This window comes from Cynocephalus volans, chromosome 2 (genome assembly GCF_027409185.1).
Source record: "Cynocephalus volans isolate mCynVol1 chromosome 2, mCynVol1.pri, whole genome shotgun sequence".
Classification (NCBI taxonomy): domain Eukaryota; kingdom Metazoa; phylum Chordata; class Mammalia; order Dermoptera; family Cynocephalidae; genus Cynocephalus; species Cynocephalus volans.
In genome coordinates, this window is record NC_084461.1 from 63,439,985 (window position 1) to 63,465,195 (window position 25,211).

The 25,211-nt window shown below is 33.8% G+C and overlaps 1 protein-coding gene across 1 annotated transcript in view; it reads right to left on the reverse strand.

Annotated features, from left to right (window-relative positions):
* The window catches only part of CERT1 (ceramide transporter 1), a 148,072-nt gene that overhangs the window by 12,444 nt on the left and 110,417 nt on the right, over positions 1–25,211 (reverse strand). Inside the window, exons 7-11 of the mRNA XM_063085112.1 lie at positions 21,063–21,220; positions 14,061–14,153; positions 10,380–10,466; positions 7,536–7,628; positions 6,934–7,011 (exon numbers count right to left, since the gene is read on the reverse strand). Of these exons, the coding sequence (XP_062941182.1) occupies positions 6,934–7,011; positions 7,536–7,628; positions 10,380–10,466; positions 14,061–14,153; positions 21,063–21,220 (509 nt within the window). The remainder of the gene's footprint in view (positions 1–6,933; positions 7,012–7,535; positions 7,629–10,379; positions 10,467–14,060; positions 14,154–21,062; positions 21,221–25,211) is intronic.

Sequence of the window (25,211 nt, forward strand, 5' to 3'; positions counted from 1 at the left end):
AGTTTAGTCCACATTCCGGATATCCAGGTTAATAACAGAAGGGAGAAATGCAAGAAAGATACCTCACTCAAGTAACACAGATTGGTCTAATGTGCAACAAGTGACCAAAACAAGCATTTTCTGGAAAAAGAAATATGCTGTCCTTTACCATAAAATACAGAGACGATGTCTTAATGCATAAAATCATGAACTACAAAGGGTAAAAGGGGCATAAAGAGATATCTAGTACATTGTTTCTATATTTAAGACTTGTAGAGATATCAAAAAACTCATGTCAAAGATTTCCCTAAAAAGGGCACAAAACATTCCTTATTTCACTGATAAATCTCTCTTTATCATTAATATGAACCTCCCTTATTTGATTCCAATTTCATTGTTCTATTTCCTTTGAGGAACAATGCTAATACTCATATATGCAAGCATTTATACATAATTCACCTTTTAATTCATTCATTCTTTCTAAATTTTTAACTCAATTTCTTTTACTAATATTTAAATGTAAATCCTGCTTTTAACTATCACAATGATCCTTATACATCTTATATAATTAAGCAAAAAGGGCTGAATATTTCACACTCCCAGAATATTCAGTCAGATTGATTGATAAGATTTCATGCAAGTGTTTTTGCAAAGTCTCCCAGTTTGAAATGTGTTTTCATTTTTATATTAATATATTTGAAATATTTTTTTACACAGAACTGAAGTGATAAAAAGATTGTAAAAACAAAATAATTTTGTTTTATATAATAAATACATTGGAGAAGGCATAAAAGAGTTGGAAAATATGTATATTATACTTCCACTTAAAAATTTATTCCTAACTTAAACTACTTATTTTACATAAAGACAATCACATTCATTAGGAATACAGAATAAGGAATTGGGTTTAAATGTATTTTGAAATTAATACATTAATGGGTTGAAGGCAGAAACTCTTAAGATTATTAACCCTGGGAATATAATTTTTCTATACTAAAGGACGGCATCAATATGTTATAGTGATGTGTACTTCTGCTACATCAAGTTTTCTGGATCTTAGAATGCGTTCTTTGTTACTGAAAGTAAGTATGGCTTTAAGTGTCTCTTGATTTGGCAATCATCACTAAAAGAGTTTTTGATAAAAATGTTAATGCTGAGATTCTACAATCTTTATTAGTACTAAATAAACACTAATATAATATTTATTCCTTTATTCATAATTCTCAAAATAATGTGAGTGATGTTGGGTTACATATTTGACAGAAATTTTAAAATTTAACTAAAAGTACATTCTATAATTTTACAAAGCCTTAATGAGAAAACATAATTACAGGTGCTGCCTGGAGAAACCGATGTGCCTTTATAATTTTGAAATCTGCTTTGAGAGGATAAAGTTGACTAATGCAGGACTCCAGGTTACAAATACATACAAAATGTAAATGATTTCCAAAAGAGGAAGAACAAGAAAAGTTCCAGTTAGTATGTATAAATAAAAGAACCACAGTAGCACTGGCTTGATTCATTTGTCTATGTCACATTGTGACTGGGAGAAATTTTTATCCTCTTTAGATCCCAAGATCTTAAAAATCTATCAATTTAAATATGTACTTTGTAGGTGGGGAACTAGGAGTTAAGAATACCTGTATTATGAGATTAGAGGCAGAAAGAAATGCTTCCCAGAAATAAACCCTACTTTAAATGGGTTGTCTGCAAAGGAAGTATGTAAAGAACAGAAGGATTTTATTCTGTTAGAAAACATAAGAGTTTGGCTTAAAAAATATTTAGTGCCACTTAGCTCTTTGGTCAGAAAGTATGCAGATAACTGTGTTTTTGTTTGTGAGAATATTCCATAATTAGGTATTTCAAATGTTTGAGAAATGATGTATTTTTGATTCGTGTTTTGGTCTAAAAGAAACCAGATTCCACAAATATAAACTGGTAGGAGATAGCACAAGTTTAACAACGTACAGAAAGCACATTTAAGATTGTCTTTCTAGATAGATTAAAAAAAAAAAAAAGACATTCCTGTAACTTACCCCTGCATCTATAGAAAAAGTTTCAAAGTCTTGGTTCTTATTTATTTCCTTGACTTAAGAGGGCTTGAAAAAGTCCAACAAAAAAACAAGGGGTATTCAGGACTGTACTCCTAGGAAATTAAAGAAACTATAAAGTACTTAATTACTGTAGTAACCTATGCAAAGCTTTCATCATTCATCAGGGGATCTTCCTTGAAGTAATAAGTAAAGTTAAGAAGAGAGGTGATACAGGTAAAATCTCACTATAATTAATTTTATGTTCATGGCAATAAAATATGAAGTAGCCAATATTACTATAGGAGCAGTGTTGAGGGTACTTGTGACCACATTGATGCTTCAGATAAGGTTCTGCTCAGTTTACTTTCAGTTATGACTCTACACATCAAAAAGATATGGGAGACAAGAGATCATTATGTTTGAAGACAAGAATAAACACGAACCAAATTTTAAAATTTTGTCAGGCTCAAAATGTGAAATTTAGGAAATAATGTTATTAGTAACACCTGCTATTACTAAAAATGTTTCAATATCATTGAAGCAGGTGATTAGTGGTTGCAAGTTTTAACTAGGCTAAGCATAATTTCAGGAATCATGCCCTTGATTTTTCTGGACCTAGAGTTGAAAGTGATGAGCTGACACATGCAGTACCTTTATACCAATGAACTTAATACCAATATACCATGGAAAAAAAGGAGATAAAACACATTTGACTTAAGAGAGGATATCACTCTACTTCTAACCTTTTCTTCCATATCACATTTGAATCATTCAGTATGATACCATTTTAGGAGGCTACCAAATTGGATTTTTCTAATACTACTAACATAGAAATTTTAAAAGAAAATTGCCGTTTGATGGTACAACAAGAGTCTAGGAGTGTTCAGACAAAGCTCAGACCTCTCTCTCTTACCTATGTGAAAAGGAATACAACTAGGCTTATTGTTATACAGTCACAAATCCACAGAGGGGCTTGTTGGACAGAATAATTTATTAATAACAAATTAATAATGCACTGTTAACCCAAAAGCAAAATGGCCAAGGACATCAATAGTTTAATTCACTGTAGAAATGCAAATAACCAAAAAGCAAAATACCACTTTTAGTCTATCAGACTGGAAAATATTAACTGAATTATAATTTTCAGTGTCAGTATAGCAAAAGAAAATTGGACTGGGAGTGTAATCTGATTTAACTTTTCTAATGAACAGTTTGTCAATATGAGTAAAAAAACTTAGAAATGGTCATAACCTTTGTCCCAACAATTCCACTTCTAGGAATATATTCTAAGCAAACAATTGGATACGGGTGCAAAGATGTTTATACAAGGATACTGTAAATATAAGAATGCTCACCATAGCACTATCTATAATACAGAAAAACTGAAAATAAACTAACTGTTCAGTATTAATTGAGTATGTAAATCCGACAAGCATATCCATAAATAAAGAGATATAGACCTATATTTACTGATGGGAAAATGAGCCTAAATATAAGTTAAAAAAAAAAGTTTATAAAACAATTTATATAAAATCACCTACTGTGGCAGAAAAAAAGACAATTATCAAGGTGTGTGTATTTATCAATATGCATCTGATTTTTATACACATACACACACATGGGTGTTTCAACAAATTCATGGGAAAACGAAATTAAAAGATAATACAAATCTTTCTATGAACTTTTTCAAGATGCCTCATAAATATATATGTATGTACACACATATATATCTTGTGTGTGAGTATATATGTTTATATAAAAGATAAATGCAAGAATATTAATAGTAATCTACTTTTAAAATTTTACATATTCTACTTACTTTTGCTGAAATTAGAATGTACAATAAAAAAGGGGTGAAATAATTACATAATAATGTGTTACTATGAGCATATAGTTGGAAAGAATTTTATACAGAATTGTTTTTTGCAATGATGCTCACCATAGATTAACCTGCAGACGTACTGCACATCCTTTGACTTCTTTTTCAATAAAGGATGATTTTTTCCCCCTTTGATTTCTGAGGTGACATCTTTAAATGGTAACTGTGTTATGCAAATAAACATGACCAAAAACATCCATTTATAAATCCAAGTCCTTTTTATAATCTGCACACCTAAAAATTATTTTCTAGTTTGTAGCTACAGCCACTATTTTAAAAACCTGAAGTCCTTTATAACTCTAAATTTTCAATTTGGAGCAACTTCATTCCTAATATCTGCCCTTCAGACAGATTCATATGTTGGTACTAATTTCCTAGAAGATTCACATATTTTATTTGAAGCTATTTTCAGGGCAACTTTCAGTTTTATGTTTTATTATCCTACCCAATCAAGACTATGCATATCATTAAAAAGAACAAGACAGTCATGAGCCGACACTTAATGCAGATGGCAAAGAAAAATTAAAATTATCATAGAAGGCTTCTATATGAAAACTCATAAAACTTATTAAGAAACTAGGTATGATATCTGTATATACATCTGGACTTTTAAAAGGTATTAAGGTAAATATGAAATTAATGTGGTATTATGCTTTGATAATATTTTGGCAAATTATTAAAAGTGATGAAAAACTTTGACTTAGTTTTTGAATTAATTATCAAGATATTTTAAAATGAAGAATTTGGCTACCTCAAATATATTAAGGAATGATGTGGAGTTACTACTGTACATTACTGTATTATTATGTATAACAATATAATGTAACATAAGTGTTTCTAATATTAATGAATATCCTTAGAGCTTCTTATTTTGCTTAATACGTAAGTCTTTTCAGAATGTAAGAACTATAAAACGTACCAAAATCAATTTAGTCACTGGTGTAATTTCACATTGTGTTGAGGCAGTTCAATATCCTCTGAAACAACCAATCTTATCAACCTGGAATCAGTTACCTATTCTAAAGGTGCTGCTGAATATGAGGTGCACAGTTTAATCAACAGTTAATTGCCAGAGCCCAAGTCTGGTAATGGTAACAAATGCTTTATCAAGGACAATAAATACTTGAAGAATTCGATGTTATTTTCTTCATTTTTTATCTCTTTGGCATACAAAACAGTTCAATAATCAAAAGCTAAAACAGTATCAGATTAATCATGAGCACCATTTATTAGAAAAAAAATCTACCAGCAAGATTAATTTCTCTCAACTTAAGCGAGTTACATAAAAAGTTATGAAAAGAAGCAAGCTACAATTCAGCAGTATCTTGTAAAAATATGGGCACCTGCTCCTCAGTTATACAGTCATCTGAATTTAAAGGCTTTAGCTGTTCTATATATAACTATATAGCTTGAGCCTAGGTTTGGGTTCTGAAGCTCTAATTCTCAGGCATTCTTCATAACTGGCTTATATTCTTTCCTTGCTCTCATTACATTTTTTTTTCATTTATAGTTTATGTATTACTACATTTCAATGGAAAATGGTGACCAGTATGGATGGATTTTAGTCTATGACTTTATTATTTTAATGCAAAGTGGCACTTAGCAGTATATACCAAAGTCTCCTAGTATTATCTAGTTTTGTCACTGATTTTTTGTGAATATAATGAGTCACTTTTTAAAAGGCATGCATAAATGGATGAGCAAAAGATAACAAATACTGCAGTATGTTTGATTATGGATTATTTCTGATCAAGAATTGCTAAATCTTTTTCTCAAAAATGTTCAAGAAAAAAAGCTGCAAGTCAGAAAAACATCTTTCGAGTTAATTTTCTTCTCTATTGTACAGCTAAAAACAAATGTAAATTTTATTTGTATATATTAAATAATATAAATGTTTTAAACTATGATTTTAAAAAACTTTTATTAGAATACTGTTATAGGGAAAAAATAATGACGTAGATAACTTTGATGAGTTCAAAGAAATTATGTTATTATAATGGCAGTAAAAGTTCACACTTGTTGAGAGCTTACTATGTGCCAGGCTCTAGCTAAATCACAAAAGTGAAGCACAGAAAAGTTAGAAAACTTGCCCAACAACACGCAGCTAATCAGGATTTAAACTATCATTTTGAGAAAAGAAGAGCTCAGGTTCTTAACACAGGATAACATAACATAATGCAATCCTATAAAATGCAATCACCATAAAGACAAAAAGTTGAATGGCAAAGATGTGAGATTAAAAAAAATTTTTTTAAACTAATGCCGACACTAAAAAAATATTCCTCCAACGGTAATTTGATTTTATTTTGAGGATAGAGACTACAAGCATCCAGCTTTGTCTTAATTTCCTAAACCCTTAGAGATGTTAAATAAACTTAAAGCCAATTTCAACAGATTTAGCATATGAACAGAAATATTAATTTATAATATCCAAGGATAATTTGCATGAGGAAAATACAACCTGCTCAATGGAGCTTGGTATTATAATGGTAATGAGAAAATATTATTTAAAAAGTGACTTCTTTGATAACACAAAGGTCAAGGGGTTCAGATCCCCCTACTGGCCAGCTACAAAAAATGAAAACAAAGAAAAAAACATTATTTCCTTGCTGAATATAATTAGGAGATATTTTAAATTAGATTAAAAGTGAGACTCTTGGAACCTGCTTTTATGTTATAACAAATCCTATAGACCATGTACATCAAAAGTTGTTGAATCCTGTCTGAAGAAACAGATATGATTATGACATGATATATAAAAAACAGAACTTCTATTTGTTTCAATTCAATCTGGAAATCTTTCTGGAGTACTTTCTATCTGACAAAATTCCAAACTCTTCAAGGTAGAGGATAAAAAGTAAAGGGCACATGCAAGCCTGATAGAGGAACTATTTAGTAGATAAGGCCTTTTTAATGCTTATTGTTACATTTAAATTCAAAACCAAAACAAGTGGCTTAACCAAAAGATTTTTAGGAACTGGGAAAGCAGGCTGAAATAAAGCACAGAAAGACTCAAGTCCACTCTACACATTCATACAGTACCTGGGAGCTGAATCTGTGAACATCGTCAGAGGCACTGACTAGATCAATGGAAGACATGGAGGAAGAGCGACTATAGGGCTACCAGAGACAGACAAAGAAAAAACCAAGTAATCAGAACAAAGGCACAACAGAGCATTCAGTACCAACTTCCAAACACAAGATAAAGAAAGAGAAAACAAAGCACTATATGAAACAAGCACAGCAGCAAGTGCTGACTTCATGCACCTATTATGCATTATGTTCCAAAATCACTCCAAAAAGAATGGAGACTTCTAATAATACAAAATAATACCACTTAACCCCAAAGAAGAAAAAGGTTTTTAATATAATTAGCTACACTTCTGGTTAACTACTTTGGACTAGCTACTCCCTAACCAACCACCCCCCCTTTCTCCCCTTAAATAAAAAAGAAAGAACATTATGCTCAGAACAAGATTTCTAACTGTTTTGGAAGACATATATGGAATATAACATATAATACAAAAAAACTCATTGCTTAAATTCATGATGAAAAGGAGAGAAAACTTATACTACAAGATAGCTCCATCAACACAGAAGAATGATACAAGTTATATGTTCAGTAAACTCTGACATTAGCTTACCTTTTGGACAAATCTATGAGTCCCCACGGAAGAAAAGGCATCTCCAGATGGCAAGGATGTAGGCCAATGTAACCTGACCTTTTCACTCTGTGACTAAAAAACATAATGGTAAGGTGAGAAGGCTTTAAAGTGTATTGTGCAGCTTAAGAATGGTTAATATAACCTAGAACTAACAACATTTAATTAGTGTACACTTTATTATAAATATTTAAATTATAAAACAGTTCTACAAATACAAGCATTGTCAAATCCTGACACTTAGGTATCCCAATTCAATTTCTTCTTTTTGACTCTACTACTACTACATTAGACCAGGGATAAGTTGTTTGATTTTGCTCCCAGTCAGACTCTCCACTATCTGCATAGCATCATTTATCACGAGTCAATCTTAACACTGATGCTACCAATTTTGTACCATTCAAACCCTAGCCAAATCATTCCAATCATTCTACCTCATCAGGGCCCTGTAGGGCTGGCCCATAGGCTATCCTTGGAACCAATATCATTGTTTGCTTCAGTTATGTGCCTAAGAACATACTGTATATCTCTGCCTCCTTTCCTTGAAGGTATTCTGCCTTCATCTCATCATTTTACTTCTGTTAAGCTTCACTTGACCTTCTTCCTACTCTTTAGCTTCCTTAGTTTCTTCTCACTTAACAAATATTTACTAAAAATAATGTAGCAAGAGCTGTGCTATGTTGTGTGTTCGTCTTCTAACTGCACAGGAGAGCTATTAATTTCAATTCAATGCTGTATGAATAGAATTACTAAGATCTCATTTCTCACTCACTCACCAATTTGTTGCACATCTTTCCCTATGTTTGCAAATAATGTAAACTCAAAAATGAGTGATGTAAGTGTCACTTGGAGAATACCTATGTAGTAGCTGTGTTGTTGAGAGTTCTGTACAATATATACTGAGCACAAAGAGGGAAGTGATCTGAACTTATGGAACTGATTTCATGGATACTGAAGCTTCAGTACTACCACATTGTAATTATCTTTGTTATGTCAACATGCCTGGCTATCAGGCAAGGAAAATCACTGTCTGTTCAATGACTCTTTTGCAGAGAACCTATCAGAGCACCAAGGATAGATTGAAATCAAATTATTTGATAGCTTCATGAACTTCATTTTCTAAAGCTTACAGAAGGTTTCACAGATTTTCTCAAACACTACTCAACCACTATTAATATCCACTAGAGCAGCATTTTAGAGCCAGAGGGATGTTTTAAATCATCTTATCTAACGCCTTGTTTCACAGATTAGAAAACCAAGGCCCAGAGAACTAAAATAAATTCATAGCTACAAAGTTAATTAGTGGCAAAACTAATAAGACTGAAGTGTCTTGATCACAGAGTTCACTGCTTTATCCAAAATAGCACATCCTAGACAAAAACTGAAGTGAAGGAAAACAAAGAAATGATGCTACTTCAGTTACTACTTCAAGCTTCTAAAAGTAGAGCCCATTTAGGAACCGAAAGTTCCTACTTTCATTGAGTGCTGCATAGCATCTTTCGTGTATTAAAAATGAGCAATATGTTTTACAAATTAAAGTGACATGACATTTTCATCCCTGATTTTTAAAAAAATGATGAAAAATAAACAGAGAAACAGTCACTCCTGCAGGTGATTTTGCCTTAGCAATGACAGAGACTGAACAAGCCAACTTTTTTATGCAAGTTCATTTGGAGTATAAAATTAATACATATATGATTATTTGTAAGATATTTTATAGCCACAGCTTAATCATACTTGCTCAAAAAGAAAGTTAAGTTTCCAACATAAGTAGCAAAGCTTAAAGCTTAAAGGGTGGTGAAGGAGGAAATAACTAAAATTCATCCTTGAGTACCACCTAGTGGTAAAATATAGTAACTGCATTGCTGCAGAATTTAAGGTGGCGAAGGATCAAATTAATCTTTAAACTAGAGTTAGAGGATTTAAGAAATGCTTTCTTTCAGTTTCCACAGAAGGAACTAGGTAAAACTGCTGTGAATTCAATGATGACAAAACAGAGTAAAGTAAAAGTGAGGAAGAAACTGAAGGTGAAGGTAGTGATGGCAATAAAGAAGGTAAAAATGAAATTGTACTAATGCAGAGGAAAAACAATCTTAAAATTTTGGTCATCTTCCTTTTGAATTCATGATACTTGGAGAAGAGAAATCCAAAGAGACTTTTTACTCAGAGATATTAAGAGAATGATTACTTGATATTAAGAGAATGATTAATGTTGGATACTCAAGGGGAATAGGCAGAATATTTTCATGTAAGTTCATGTTAATCATGCATACTTCCTTTAAACAATTATTGGTCTTCTTTCTATTGCTTGCAAATTGATATGTAAAGAAACTGACATATAAAGTTTCTACATTTGTGACTCAATGTAGACAGTTAATTTTCTAGGTTATTAAGTTCACAGTTTTCAAATTCTATTTTCAAAAAATTTTTAATTGACAATAACTACATATTTACGGGGTACAGTGATATTTTGATACATGTATTATAATAAAATAATACTATAATAATGTATAATAATCAATTCCAGGTAATTAGTATATCCATCACCTCAAATATTTATCATTTCTTTACGTTGGGAACATTCAAAAATCCTCTTCTACCTATTCGAAAATGTATTTGCAGCAACATGGATGAGCCTGGAGGACATTATGTCAAATTTGACTTCTATGAAATAATATATGAGGGTATTTCAAAAAGTTTGTGGAAAAACAGAATTAAAAGATAACATGAATCTTTCCATGAACTTTTTGAAGCACCCTCATACATCAAGGAATGCCCACAGTGTTAAAACAAATTTCAGCTTAGACTTTTTAATAGTAGATATACCTGTTCTTCTATTTTATCTTGTCTGTCAAGAGCAGCTTCAACAGCATCAAAGAACTCTTCTTCATTAATCAGACTGTTAGGGCCTTCCTACTCAAACACACAGAAGAAAAACAAAAGCAGTTGATTTAAGAAAATAGAAAACACTGATAAAACTCCAATATTAACTCCAGGGAAAAGTTGAAAATTGATCCAATAAATATTTATTGACATATTTATGATGCAGTCAGTGTACTAGGTAATATTATCATAAAGATGAGTAACATATGCTTTGTGTAAAATCACATGAGTGTTACAACTAATGAACTCAGTACTCATATATTTACTATATATTGACCAATACTGTGATAGGATAGTAGTTAGAGCAGGGGTTGGCGATCTCTGGCTCATGGGCCAATCCTAGCCTGCCACCTACTCTTCATTTTTTTTTTTTTTTTGGCAGCTGGCCAGTTAGGGGATCCAAATCCCTGATTTTGGTGTTACCAGCACCATACTCTAACCAAATGAGCTAACTAGCCAGCCCCTGCCACCTACATTTTTACAGCCTGTGAGTTAAGAATTTCATTTTTAAATGGTTGGAAAAAAATAAAAGTGATAACATTTCATGACATGTGGGAATTATTTGAAATTAAAATTTTGGTATCCGTAAATAAAGTTTTATTGGAACACACTCATGCTCATTCATCTGTGTATTGTCTATGGCTGCTTTTGTGTTACAGTGGCAGAGTTGAGTACTTGTGACAGGGATGACAGAGACATATAAAATTGCAGAGAGGTAAGTACAAAGTTGCAGATCTACAGCCAATGAGAAGTGCAGATAGGAATTCGGAGGGGGATATTCCTAAGTAAGGACATGGAAAAAGAAAAGCTGGGCTGATGCTTGAAAGTCTGGTTAGACAGCAGAGTAATGGTCATCAATCACCTGAGGAATTGCCTGTGGAATGTGTTACAATGAAAATTCCCAGGCCCTCTTACCCAGAATTACTTTTCAGTAGGTCTTGGGGAGCCCAGGAATATACATGTTTAATAAGTTCCCAAGTGATTCACATGAGTATCTTCTGATACTTAGCTGTATCAGAAGATGAAAGTAAAGAACAATAGCAAAATGGAAACAAACAAGATATGTTCCTACTGTGATGAACCAAATAAGTGGACTGTAAGTGGAACAACAGTTTCATATTATGGTAAAAGCAGAGGCTGAAAAGCCAGGCTTGGATTTAGGGTTATCTAAGACACACGAATAATGGCTGGAATCTTCCCACTTAGATTGATAACCCCAAGTCACCATTAGTCCACTAAAAAGTACCTAGCAACATCATCCCATCCCTACCATAATCTGGGACCACACAGGAAGGGTGGGAAGGACTACAATGTAATGCTCTTGTCATCTGGCAGAGGCATATGAGAAATCTTGATTTAATGCAGTTCTTCTTTTAGAGTTATGAGGACTCAGTCTCTTACAACCCACTTAAAAAAACAAAAACAAAACCCAACTTTTTATTCAAATACAACACACATACACAGAACAGTAAACATCTCAGTGAGTTATCATAAAATGAATATAACCATCTAATGACCAGCTAGGACATGAGGGTAATGAATGTAACCACATTCCAGAGGCCTCCGGAGTGCAGGATTCCCTTTATAAAGTCAAAACATTTCAAAGACACTCAAATGACAGCAGTATAACTTTGGTCTCTTTGATCAGAGAAAACAGAAAATATCCAAAATCTACTCCAAACTCAAACATATTTCCTAATGATTTTTAAAACTCTACTGATCATAATAACTACATCTACATTTAAAAAATAGTAATATTCATTCAAACTACAGTGCTTTTGTGCATATGGATTCCTGGTTCTTAAGCAATAATGTCAGAGTCTTAGGAGTCTACTGATTGGGAATGATAGCAATAAAAAATCCTGCATTGCCAAATGAAACAGCTTTTCCTTTAATTGCAAATCTGTGGGATAAGAACTAAATTGGAATAAAATGTTCTTTATTAAAAAGGACTTTAAAAAACCCCTTTATATTTCATCATGCTTACCAAGGGAAGAAGCTACTTATTGCTAAATCTACTATACACTATGCAGTCTTTATCTTACTTGCTCTCAGAGCAGCATTTCTTATCTTAACAACTCTGAAGAGTTTTCTACTATCAGATTCCTTATTTCCCCCCTCCCTCTCTAAGCATTCCCATTGGACTCCTTTGCAGGTTCGTCCTTCTGTCTATACTTGGGTTCCATACTTGGTCTCCCCACAGCATCCTTACTCATTTCCAAGGCTTCAGTCATCATCTATAACTCCTAAATTTATAGACAAACCAAACCATCTCCCTTCTAAGTGTTAGATCTTTATATCTAATAATATGAAGATCACCTCCTGTGAAAGTCTCAACTCAGTTGCAACATGTCTAAAACCTGCTCTTCTCCTACCTCCACACTAATCTGCAGAAACCTGAACCTAATCTTGGATTTCTCCCTTTCCCCTCATTCAGTCACCATATCGTTTAATTTTACTTTCCAAATATCTAATTTGTCAGGTCTCTATTCTTCCTGCTTCTACTTTAATTTAGTCCACCTTCAATTCTCATGTGCATTTCTGGAATACTTAAGTCTCCAATACCCCAGTGACAACTGTCACCTTCAATCCATTTGTCTCACTGAAGGAAGCAGGGATGATTTTCCCAAACTGTAAATGTGAAAACTTCAATTTCTTGTTTAAAACCCATAGTGGTCTCAGGACCTTAACTGATTCTTGTTGACCTTCCCAGCCAGTCTCTTACCACTCCTTCCTCTCAATCTGAGGAGGCTCCGCCCTCCAAGGAGAAGAAGCATTTCCAATTCTCCTGAGGCAAAATGCTCTCTATTTGCTTCTGGCCTCCAGATATTTTCTTTCTTCTCAGCCCTAAGAGCAAACATTCTTTCTACTCTTTCTCAAGGTTTCAGCTAAAATGTTATTTCTTCTGGGAAGCCATCCATAACTCAACACTCTTCCTGGGTTAAAAGTTCTTCATAGCATACATTATTGTAATTGCCTATTTACCAGTCTATTTTTCCATTATACATGCAAGGAGGCCTTCAGGCAGGATCCTTGCCTGCCTGGTTCCTTGTTATATCCCCATGCCCTGCATTTTAAGTCTCCACATTTGGTATCATGTTTAGAAATGCATTCTCCAAGGAATTATTTATATTTTGTTTTTTTATTATTTTGTGGTCTCTTCTAAACATATTGTTGAATTTTTAAAAGTATGGTATAATGTAGGAATCTATATTTTATTCCACTCATATTTGTTGAATAAACATCCTTTCTTTACCTATTTGAAATGCACCTTCCTCTTTCTCTCGTAATGAAGAATATGGTTGGGGTACTCCAATTTTTTTTTTTTTTTTACTAGATCCCTGTGAGGTTTAATCTCAAATTAAAATACAATTTAAAAATAAACTAGGGTATGTTTTTACACTTAAAAAAAAAAGTGTTCTTCCCTTTGGAGTTTTGAACCATTTATCTTTTCTTGTGTCAGTACTACACTTGTATGGATTTTAGACACGTTCAAAATATGACTTTATTTTGGTTATTAGACATTCATCTTGTTTTAATTATTAAACAAAGTTTAAATGTTTCTGTCATCTGTAGCCTTGGAAATTACTTTACAAATATAAAAAAATATATGAAAGTTCATACTTCATAATCTGGTCCTCCAAAGTGGGATTTTTTCTTAAGTTCTGTCATTGCATTTTTGTATGCTTCCTCTATTCTTCTTCTCTTCTCAATTTCCTATTTTAAAAAAAAAGTGAATTTATTATTATTTGAAGTGGGCATTTTAATTACAATGCAGTCTTTTAAGTGGATTTCCTCTGCATTTCACTGAAATTTTATAATTTGACCAAAAAATAACTCCACTCCAGTGAAAAATAAGACTATTATTCTGCCCAAGAAAACACTTTTCTCTGAGTTCTATATTACATACAAGCTACCATTTCAGTCACGACTAAGATCACCTTAAAGGTAGATTATATGTTTAAATGGTTAAGTAACTGCCAAAGTGTCTAAAGTACATTAAATTAGCACCAGAGAAATGCCTACTATGTATTCCTGTATTTTTTCTTCCAGTAAGAGCTATACTTATTTGGTATGAAGAGAAAAAAAAGCAAATAATAGACTCTAGGAAGAAAAGAACTCAATAGGTAAAATCAATGAATGCTAAAAAGACATCCTAAGAAAGATAAATTTCTTATACTTTCTCACTACTGGTTGAGAGTGTAATTTAGAGCTCAAAAAGCCTTTAACTTTCTGATTTTATAGATAAGGGCCTACAGCTCTAAAAGGCTAAAAGACCCAAAGTCAGCACTTAAAATAACAAAGCCTGGCCCAATCTTGAACTTATTTCTCCATCCGTGGTGTGTACTGGGTCAAATCTGATACCAAAATCCAGCAAGCTTGTAAAGAACCTGATACTTTCATTCACTCACTTCAAACACTTAATGGCTACATTAAAGGCCACAATGAACTCACACAAAGGTAACTACTTCTAAATAACATACCTGAATTAAAGCTAGTGCAAATCAATGAGTTAGTTCATTAGACTCAAAGATTTCATTAATTGATTTTTGTGTATTCAAGAGAAAATGGGATTACAGACCCACCGGAATGGCTAAAATTAGAAACAAAAATCACTCTCTCTCTCTCTCTCTCTCTCACACACACACACACACACACACCCACACACACACACACCCACCCCCCCCCACACCCACCCACCAACAATACCCAGTGCTGTCATCTTTTGCTAGTGGGAATATAAATTAACATAACCACTCTGAAAAACTGTTGCCAGTATATCCACTAAGAACCCATCAACCAACAACAATTCTACTCCCAGGTATGTGCCCAAGAAACAAGTGTGCATGTTCATCAAAAGACAGGTAAGAGAATGTTCATAGCAGTTTTACTCATAATCGCCAAAAAATGAAAACAACCTAAATGTCCATCAACAGCAAAATGGATAACAAATTGAAGTCATACAATAAAAATTCATCATACAATGAAATACTATATAGTAATAAAAAGAATGAAATATTATATAGCAATAATAAAAAAAAAGCCCCAAACCTAAATCCAACAACATGAATGAATTTCATAATGCTGAGGAAAAAAGAAAGCCAGACACAAGAGTATACCGTATGATTCCATTTATATGATGTTCAAGAACAGGCAAAACTAATCTACGATGATGTAAGTTAGAACCATGGTCACCTCTTGGGGTGGTGATGGTGGTGATACAGACTAGGAAGGGGCATGAAGGAAACTTAAAGGGTGCTAGAAAAGTTATATATCTTGATCTGAGTGTGGTTCCAGGGGTGTATGTGTATGTAAAATAAAATCATCAAGTAGTGTACTTAAGACTGGTACATTTCACTGTATGTACGTTATACCTTAATTTAAAAAAGAGAAAACAAAAATGCACAGCACAGCAATAATATTAAAAAGACTTAGGGAAAAATGAAAAGCATGTGAAATTATATACCTGTGAATAAATTGTTTAATTTCAGAATTTTTGGTCTTCTTGGACATAACTGGCTAACAATTAAGTACACTTTTATAGTAGAAAGTATTATTATTACAGGTAACCAAGAAAAATCACCATCACTAAATAACATTGATTTTTAATTAGCTGAAAGAATATTGGAACTGACATTATAAATCTACAAAAAAGTACAATGTAAACAATTCTACTATTAAATAGCTGTTATTATTATCACCTATTTAATTGTTTTCATTAGATTTTAAGCTCCTTGAGGGACTATCTCCTACTCATTACTGTTTCCCCTTTCCTAGTTTAGAGCCTAACACACAGCAGGCATGCAAGAACTTCTTTAATTAAACAATTTCATTAAAACTATATTGTTATCATTGCACTTTCTTTCCCAATTCTATGGATTACCTAAAAGATATATTCATTGATAAATGACTACCATTCAAGAACTGTAGTGTATTGAATGTCCCCCCCAAACTCATCAAAGCTTGAATCGTATCCCCCAAGGTTTATGTGTGAGAAACTTAGCCTCCAGTGTGACTGTTAAGAGGGTGGGAAATTCTATTATGGTAATTGAGGGGTGAAGCCTTAAAGAGGTGATTGGATTGTCGGACTTTGTAGTAGTAAATGGATTAAAAATAGCAGTCAGGGATGTGGTTCTGAGGGCTTTAAAAGAAGAGGAACGTCTCTTTCTCTCTCTCTCTGCTTCCACCATCTTGCAATGTGAGACCCCTGGGCTGTTGTCACCATGATGGACTTTGGACTTCCCAGCCTCAGAAACTGAAAGCAGTAAATTTCATTTTCTTATAAATTACCCAGTTCCAGCTATTTTGTTATAGGCAACAGGAATGGACTAATACAAGAACTTTCTAGTCTTCTTCATTGTGAAGTCTTCTTTATTGGGAAGACTAGAAAGTTCTTGAATAGAGAGAGATGTTTCTCAAAAAATATACACACACTGTATATGTACATATGTATGTATGTACAAGGGTACTTTGAAAGTTCATGGAAAGATTTGTATTAATTCCATTTTTCCATGAACTTTATGAAGTACCTTTGTGTGTATATATACATATACAAGTATACACACACACATACTGTGTGCATAGACACACACACACTTACATTCCATGTAAAATGTAACTGGGATCCTGTTATTTCAACCTTGAGAAAAAATAACAGTGGAAAAGATGAGATTTGACATCAGAAAGACCTATAAGAATGACTACAAAATACAGTTGTTTCCAGATTTCAGTTAATACTGCCATCCCTCCTGGCTGTTCTTTGCTTAAGAGCATTGCATGGAGAAACAATAAAAGTAGTTTTTGCTGTACTTATTGCTACTTAATAAAGAAAAAGAATGGATAAGATTAACAACACCAAAGGTGATCAAAAATCCACCTCCCTTTTCAACACAGCTGCCTTGGATTGAATGTCCCCCCAAAATTTAATCCCCACTGTAACCACTGAGGGTGGGAAATCCTATTAAGGTAAATGAAAGATGGGGCATTGAAGAGGTGATTAAATTGATGGTTTAATGGTGGTCATGGGCATGGTTCTGAGGGCTTTAAAAGAAGAGCACACGAGAAGCTATCTCTCTCTCTGCTTTGCCACTTTTGCAATTTGATACCCTGCACCACCAAAGACGGCTTTCACCAGATATGTTCCCTGGACTTTGGACTTCCCAGCCTCAGAAACTGTAAGCAATAAATTTCATTTTCTTACAAATCACCCAGTTCCAGGTATTTATGATATAAGCAACAGAAATGGACCAATACAGAAAACTGGTACCAGAGAAGTTGGGTTTTGCTTATAACAAATATTTGAAAATGTAGAAGCGGCTTTGGAACTGGGTGTTGAGGAAAGGCTGGCTATGAAAGAGCAAGCTAGAAAAAGCCTAGTTGCAGGTAAGAGTTTATAAGACAAGAAAACCAGGGAAAGTTTGGAACTTCTTAGAGACTGGTTAAATGGTGGTGAGCAGAATGCTCATAGAAATAGGGATACTAAAGGCCATACTAAGAAGATATCAGATGTAAATGAGAGAGACTTACTGGAAACTGGGGCAAAGATGACCCTTGCTATGAAATGGGAAGGAACTTGGCTGCATTCTGTTCATGCCCAAAAGTTTTATGGAATGTGGAACTTAAAGGTGCTGACAGGGTATTTGGTCAAAGAAATTTCTAAGCAGCAAAACATTCAGGAAGCTGCATGGCTACTTGTGACAGCCTATGCTAGTTATGGCAGAAAAGGCATAAGGTAAAGCCAGAATTTATAATTCAAAAGAGAGCAGAGAGCAAAAAAATTGGTAAACTTTCACCCTGGTCACAAAAGCAAGCGTGCAGTTCAGGGACCCTTTGCTAAGGAGATAAATACAGAAGAAAGAGATTACCAAGAGAAGGAAAAAAGACCTGGAAAGCATTTCAGGGGCTGCCTCTTCTCTTACAGGCCCAGAGGCCTAGAGAGATGGAATGGTCTTGGGGAAGAGGCCTGAGGTGCCCTTCTAAAGCTCACTGCACAGGGCCACCTTGGGAAGCTGCTTCCAGAACCGGCACCCCACCTGCTTTGACTACTCCAGATGTGGCTAAATTGGCCCCAGGTGTGGTTAGACCCACAGCTTTAGAAAATATTAAGCCAAAAGCCTTAGTGGCATCCACACGAGGTTAAGTCTTCAGGCTCACAGAATGCCAGAGCTGTGGAGGCTTGGGAGCCTCCACCCTGATTTGAAAGGATGTATGGAAAAGTCTAGGGGCCCAGGAAGAGATCTGTTACAAAGGAAGAATCACCACAGACAGCCTTTGCTAGAGCAATGCCAAGAGGAAATGCAAGGTTGGAGCTGCAGCAGAAAAACCCCACCAGTACCACCTCTAGTGGAGCCGTGGGAGTGGGACCTCAGACTTGCAGAGCTACCAGCGTGCAATGCCAGTCTATGAGGGCTGAAGCATGGCCTCAGACCAGTAAAGCCATAGGAGTGGAGTTGCCCGAGGACTTGGGAACCCAACCCCCACACCAGTGTAAAGAGCAATTTGAACATAGAGTCAAGGTACATGATTCACCAGCTTTCAGATTTAATGCCTACTCTGCTGGGTTTTGGAATTGTATGGGACCTGTTACCCCTTTCTTTTGGCCTATTTCTCCCTTTTTGAATGGGAATGTGTACCCTCAGCTTGTCCCACTGTTGTATATTGGCAGTAGACAACTTGTTTTGATTTCACAGACGGGACTTTGAACTCTGGACTTTTGAGTTGAAACAAGTTGAGACTCTAGGGGTGAAATGAAAGTAGTTGTATGTGAAAAGGACATCAGTTTGGGGGGCCAGGGGTGGAATGCCTTGTGTTGAATGTCCCCCCCAAATTTAATCCCTACTGTAACTGTTGAGGGTGGGAAATCCTATTATGGTAATTGAAAGGTGGGGCAATGAAGAGGTGATTAGATCAATGGTTTAATGGTGGTCACGGGCACGGTTCTGAGTGCTTTAAAAGTAGAGAACATGAGGAGCTATCTCTCTCTCTGCTCCGCATTTTCACAATGTGATACCCTGCATCACTGAAATCACCACCAAAGAAGGGCTTCACCAGATGTGTTCCCTGGACTTTGGACTTCCAGCCTCAGAAACTGTAAGCAATAATTTTCGTTTTTTTTACAAATCACCCAATTCTGGTTTTTTATGTCATAAGCAATAGAAATGGACTAACACAACAGCAAATAAGAAGCCTGAATGCTGAAAAGATGGGAAGCCATGTTACAAAATGCAAAAAGTTTAAAAAATTTATTTAGGTCTTTTTTTTTTTTTTGCAGCTGGCCAGTACAAGGATTGAACCCTGGCCTTGGTGTTATCAATGCCATGCTCTAACCATTTCTTTTTTTTAATGAATATTTTTTGAGGCAGTATGGTTAGTGTATATGACTGAAGAGAGGAGAAAGTTGCCAAAAAGTTGTAAATAAGCTAGTTGAATGATACTCTGGAACCAACAGTCTAATGGATTTAAGGAATTATCCTGTTTTTCAATACATTATTTTTTATGTGCATGGGGATTCCTCTAATAATTAAATTTAATACACATTGAGTATAGAGTTGAAATCTTTGAAGATGTAATAGTTTAGCTCCAGATGAAAATGAAATGTCTGTACTTTAAAAGGATGTTCTTATTGCCTATTTTAAAAGACATATTGCTAGTCATTATGGCTTACTCTCATCTGCACCTGAGAATTCTGAACAGCTTTCCTTTCTTCTATAACATGGGGACCTTCCTAAACTCATAGTACTATTCAAATCCTGTGGCCATTCTGCCATGACACCAGTGATGACATTGCTTGCTCAAATTGAAAGACCTTCAAAACACTGTAAGACATATAACTTACTGATGAAAAATAAGATTCTGACTGATGTCTAGCCTGGTATCTAGGGCTGAAGTATCAGAATAGAGAAAAATTCCTCTAATTCTGCTACTTAACACCTTTGGACAAGTCGCTGGGCCTCAGCTCCTTCTTCTATATGAAATGATGGCACTGGACTAGAACTAGATTCTCTAAGGCATGTTTTAGTGCTAACATTTTACTATTTCAGTAAAGTTGAGTTATTAACAGAAGTTCTCCTACTAAACAAATTCGAGCCATTTTTCACACTAGAAAATAAAGATTCATACTATAATATTATTATCAGTGTTGCAGTTTAAACAAAGGTGGGAAAATGTGAACATAGGGCAAATGTTCAAACAACATAATGTATGTTAAATGATATCATGATGACCATGGAAAAAGCTATGAGTGTAATAAGTAAATGTTTAACTTATTAAAGTGGTGTTTAAGTTCATTCATTTAACTTAAATGCAGTTTCTTATATTACACAGTAAAGGTGGGTAATGTTAAATGGCTAATTACTCCTAAAGCATTACTAACACAATTACAAAAATCTTTATATTAAATCCTATCAAGAAAGCATATTATATAGTAACTAATAAACAACTAATCAATCTTGTTAGGAAAATGAGTTTAAGATGTCCACAAAGTTTCAGAGTAGCAGTACAACCTTCCACTTCTATCAAACCCAATAGATACTTCCCTAAGAAGTTAGTTTGGTTTAAATGTTCAGTCAATATATAAAACTTAAGTAAAATATAATTATTTTTTAAAGGAAGAAAAACTAGTCTTACCTTATCCAGTCTCTTTTGCCAGCTGTCTTCACGTTTTACCATTAGTTCAATACAATGAGAAAGTGTAGCAAGGATTCCAGCAGTAGTTGCTTTAAAAGTTATTGCTTCCCCTTTAAAGTCTATACCATTAATTCCTTTTGGTGTTACATGTGGAAATACTGAAAAAGAAAGTTATTTACTGAAAATCTTTCTAGTGAAGAAATAATTCTTCATCACAACTTAAGATTAGAAAATGTTTAGAAAAATAGCAGCTCAGGACAGGTTTTTGGATTTTGATTTTCCTCTTTTGGGTCAACATTTAAAAATCTACCATCCATGCTCTATGAGCAAAAACGCTTTGTGGCTGCATACATACTTTCAAGTTCTTTTTTCTAGATTCTATTTCCTGAAATCTATTTGCTGTGCTGCACCCAGTGAACCAAGTGGTAGGAGGAGTAATACTTTAATAACAATATTTTGACAGCTTAGAGCGGGACCTGATTATGGCAAGAACTACCTTACATTTTGAGAAAAACTAGAATTCTAAAAATATCTGAAGATAAACTGTAGAATTTAATAAGATAATATAAAATTTAAAAATAAATAGCCAAATTTAAGTCCAGGACCAATGCACATATTAAATGGCTTTTATGTTTACATTTTATAATTTTAACTCTTGGTTAGCCTTTGAATTAAATGACAAATCTTCAAACTCACAAGATGCAAACAAGAGAACACAAAATCTTATTCTATAGCTAATAAGAAATCATTCCACTAGAATCCTTATAATGAAATGACACTTCCAACTTTATAAAGTCATATGTTCTTATGACAGTAAAGGTACAATCCATAAAAGAACAAACTGATAAACTGTACATTGCCAAATTAAAAATTTCTGCTCTTGAAGATGCTGTTAAGAGAATAAAGAGATAAGCTTCATACTGGGAGAAAATCTTTGCATGGCATATATCTGATAAAGGATTTGTATCCAGAATATATAAAGTAATCTCAAAACTAAACAATAAGAAAATAAACAATACAATTCTAAAAATTGGGCAAAAGATGTAAACAGACTTCACCAAAGAAAAGATACAGATGGCAAAAAAAAAAAAAAAAAAAAAAGATACAGATGGCAAATAAGCACATGAAAAAATGCTCAATATCATTAGTTACTAGGGAAACGCAAATTAAAACTACAGTGATACTACTACATACCTATTAGAATGACTGAAACTTAAAAACACTGACCATATTGTTGATAGGGATCTGCAGAAACTGGAACTGTCATAGATGGCTGGTGAAAACCAGTTGGGCAGTTTAAAAGTTAAACACACACCTACAATATGATTCAGCAATATATGGGTATGAATGTTTGTACATGCATGTTTTTAGCAGCTTTATTTGTAATAACCTAAACTATAAACAACCCAAATGTCCACCAATGAATGACTGGATAAACAAATTATGGTATATCAATGGAATGGAATACTATTCAGCAACGAGAAGAAATTACCTACTGACGCATGAGACAAAAATGATGAATCTCATACTGAGAAAGAAGCCAGGCAGAAAAGAACACGAAATGAATCCATTTATATTAAATTCTAGAAAATCTAAACTAATTTACAGTGACAGAAAATAGATCAGTGTTTGTTTGGGAATGGAAGGAGGAAGGGATGACAAAGGGAATAAAGGAAACTTTTTGAGGGTAACAGACATGTTAACCATCCTGTTAACAGTTTCAAGAAAATATCCAAACCTATTAAATTGTATACTTTAAGTGGCATGTCAATTATACCTCAATAAAGCTTTTAAAAAACTTACATTTTCTTTATAAGACTAAAAGCCCTTTCTGTCATTGTAACTTTTATATTTTCCATCACTCTTACCAAGATTCCCATTTTATTACAAATTACTGTTTTTACCAATAATCAACTTAGAAATTCAAATATAAGAGAATGTGTGCAACTGTAATAATGGGTCCTCACTGCTAAATGTTTGCTAATTTATATACTTAAGAGTCAGTACAAGATGAAAGAACAACATGAAATGTCTTTGAAAAAACTTGAAATATAGAAATGTACCTCTTCAGGCACACATAATACTTTCAGAAGCAGCCACCTTGAATCCTTTTCATAATGATACAGGAGTTATGTAATTGATTTTTAAACTTTTCAAACAGTTGAAAATTAGGGTCCCAAACCCAGTTAAGGCCTTTGAAATAAATTTCTCTCATGTTACATCTGTTAGGAAATGAAAATTATGAAGACAAAATTTCATCTTAATTTGTCATCCACTAGGATCCTCTAAATATTGGTTACTTTGATTTTTGCTCCAAGTGTCTTATACCTTATAATGCAGAACCATATTAATTTTGACAGAAAAACTTAACTCAAGTAGTTGATAATTTTAGATCGGCACACTCATCTGAATGTCTCAGCTGAAGGTGAGGGGAACAAGTTCTTAAAGAGACAAGCTGAGATGCCTTAATTTCCTCTGGGAAAATTATACACAGCAGTAAAATGAAGTTGAAAATATGTAACCATGCACATGAAGGGCAGAAATGGAAAAAATTACAAAATAATGTATAATTTTAGATTTGTAAGTACTTAGGCTCCAAAGATTATCATTCAGATTTATGGCTCTATCAGTTTAACTCTGCCCTTACACACTTCAAAATTCTTTTAAAGGTACTAATATTCAGAAAATCAAGGGATCTGAAAGCTAACATCAACATGTTAAAAATAAAAACAAATGCTGACAGAAGCTGAGAGATTTGGAATCCTCTCATTTCATTAAGACTTCTGCACTGTGTTCTGAATGGTAGGCAATCTAAAAGGGAATCCCCAGTTTCTGTGGTTGAGATTTTTCATTTCCTCACATGAAGTACTACAAATGGTCTTGTGTATGCCCACACACAGGGGCAGAAAAAGGGATTGGTGGAGAAATCCTTCTGAACATACAGGATGGAAACTTTAAACCTCTCCTCACCCGTCTACCATGACAAAGAGAAAACATTGCTGAAGAACATGACCATGATATCAACTATACCAGGGTCAACAATCAATTAATTGGTTTGGGACTGCAAGCCTATTTTACATATGATTATTCTAACAAAATAAGCTGCAGTTGGTTAAAAAACTGAATTTAAAATATTCTCATATAAAAAGTCTGAGCTAAAAGGGGATTAAATGATTTGTAGTTCAAATTCTTTGTTTGGACAATTAATGTACAAGCACGTGTACACAGACCAGGTGGTGGGAGAGCACAGGATAATACTCAGGTTTCCTAGAGCAACGCGTATTCCATTAACATTAAATTTCTTCTCAGTGAGTTTCATCAAGAGCATAATTTGATTTGATAAATCAATTAGTATTTACTTACATTATTTTATAGAGTAGATGACATGACAAAATGCTCTTGTAAATTATTTACAAAATAGGACTAGATATAAGTTGGAAAATTGGTCAGAAAATATGACTAGAAATAGAGTTAAATGTGACAACTGGAAAATATAATAGATATTAAAAATCCACAGAAGTGGCCATCTTCAACAGTTAATACAACTTAATCATAAGAAAATAGGGTTTAGAAACAAGAATTGTAATATTATTTGGTAATATTATTCATGGTAGATATAAATAAACAATCTAAATAGACTCTAGATTCATTTAGTCTAAACTTAGATGCCAAAAGACCTGAGTTTTAAGTTGCCTTATTTATTTAGTCATTTTTTTTTTTGGCAGCTGGCCAGTACAGGGATCAACCCTGGAACTTGGTGTTATCAGCACCACACTCTAACCAACTAAGCTAACTGGCCAGCTCCTATTTAATCTTTTTAAATATAGCTTTATTGAGATATAATTCACATACCATAAAATTCACTCGTTTAACATGTACAATTCAATAATTTTTAGTATATTTAGAGTTGTACAACCATCACCATAAGCAATTTTTAGACATTTTCATCAACCCCTGCTCCCCCCTCACCCCCAATCCTATACTCATTAGCAGTCACTCCCCATTTTCCCTAATTCCCCTGACCTAGGCAACCACTAATCTATTTTCCGCCTCTACAATATGCCTCTCTTGGACATTACATATAAAAATGCAATAAGTGTCTTTTGTGACTGGATTCTACTACTTAACAATGTTTTCAAGGTTTATCCA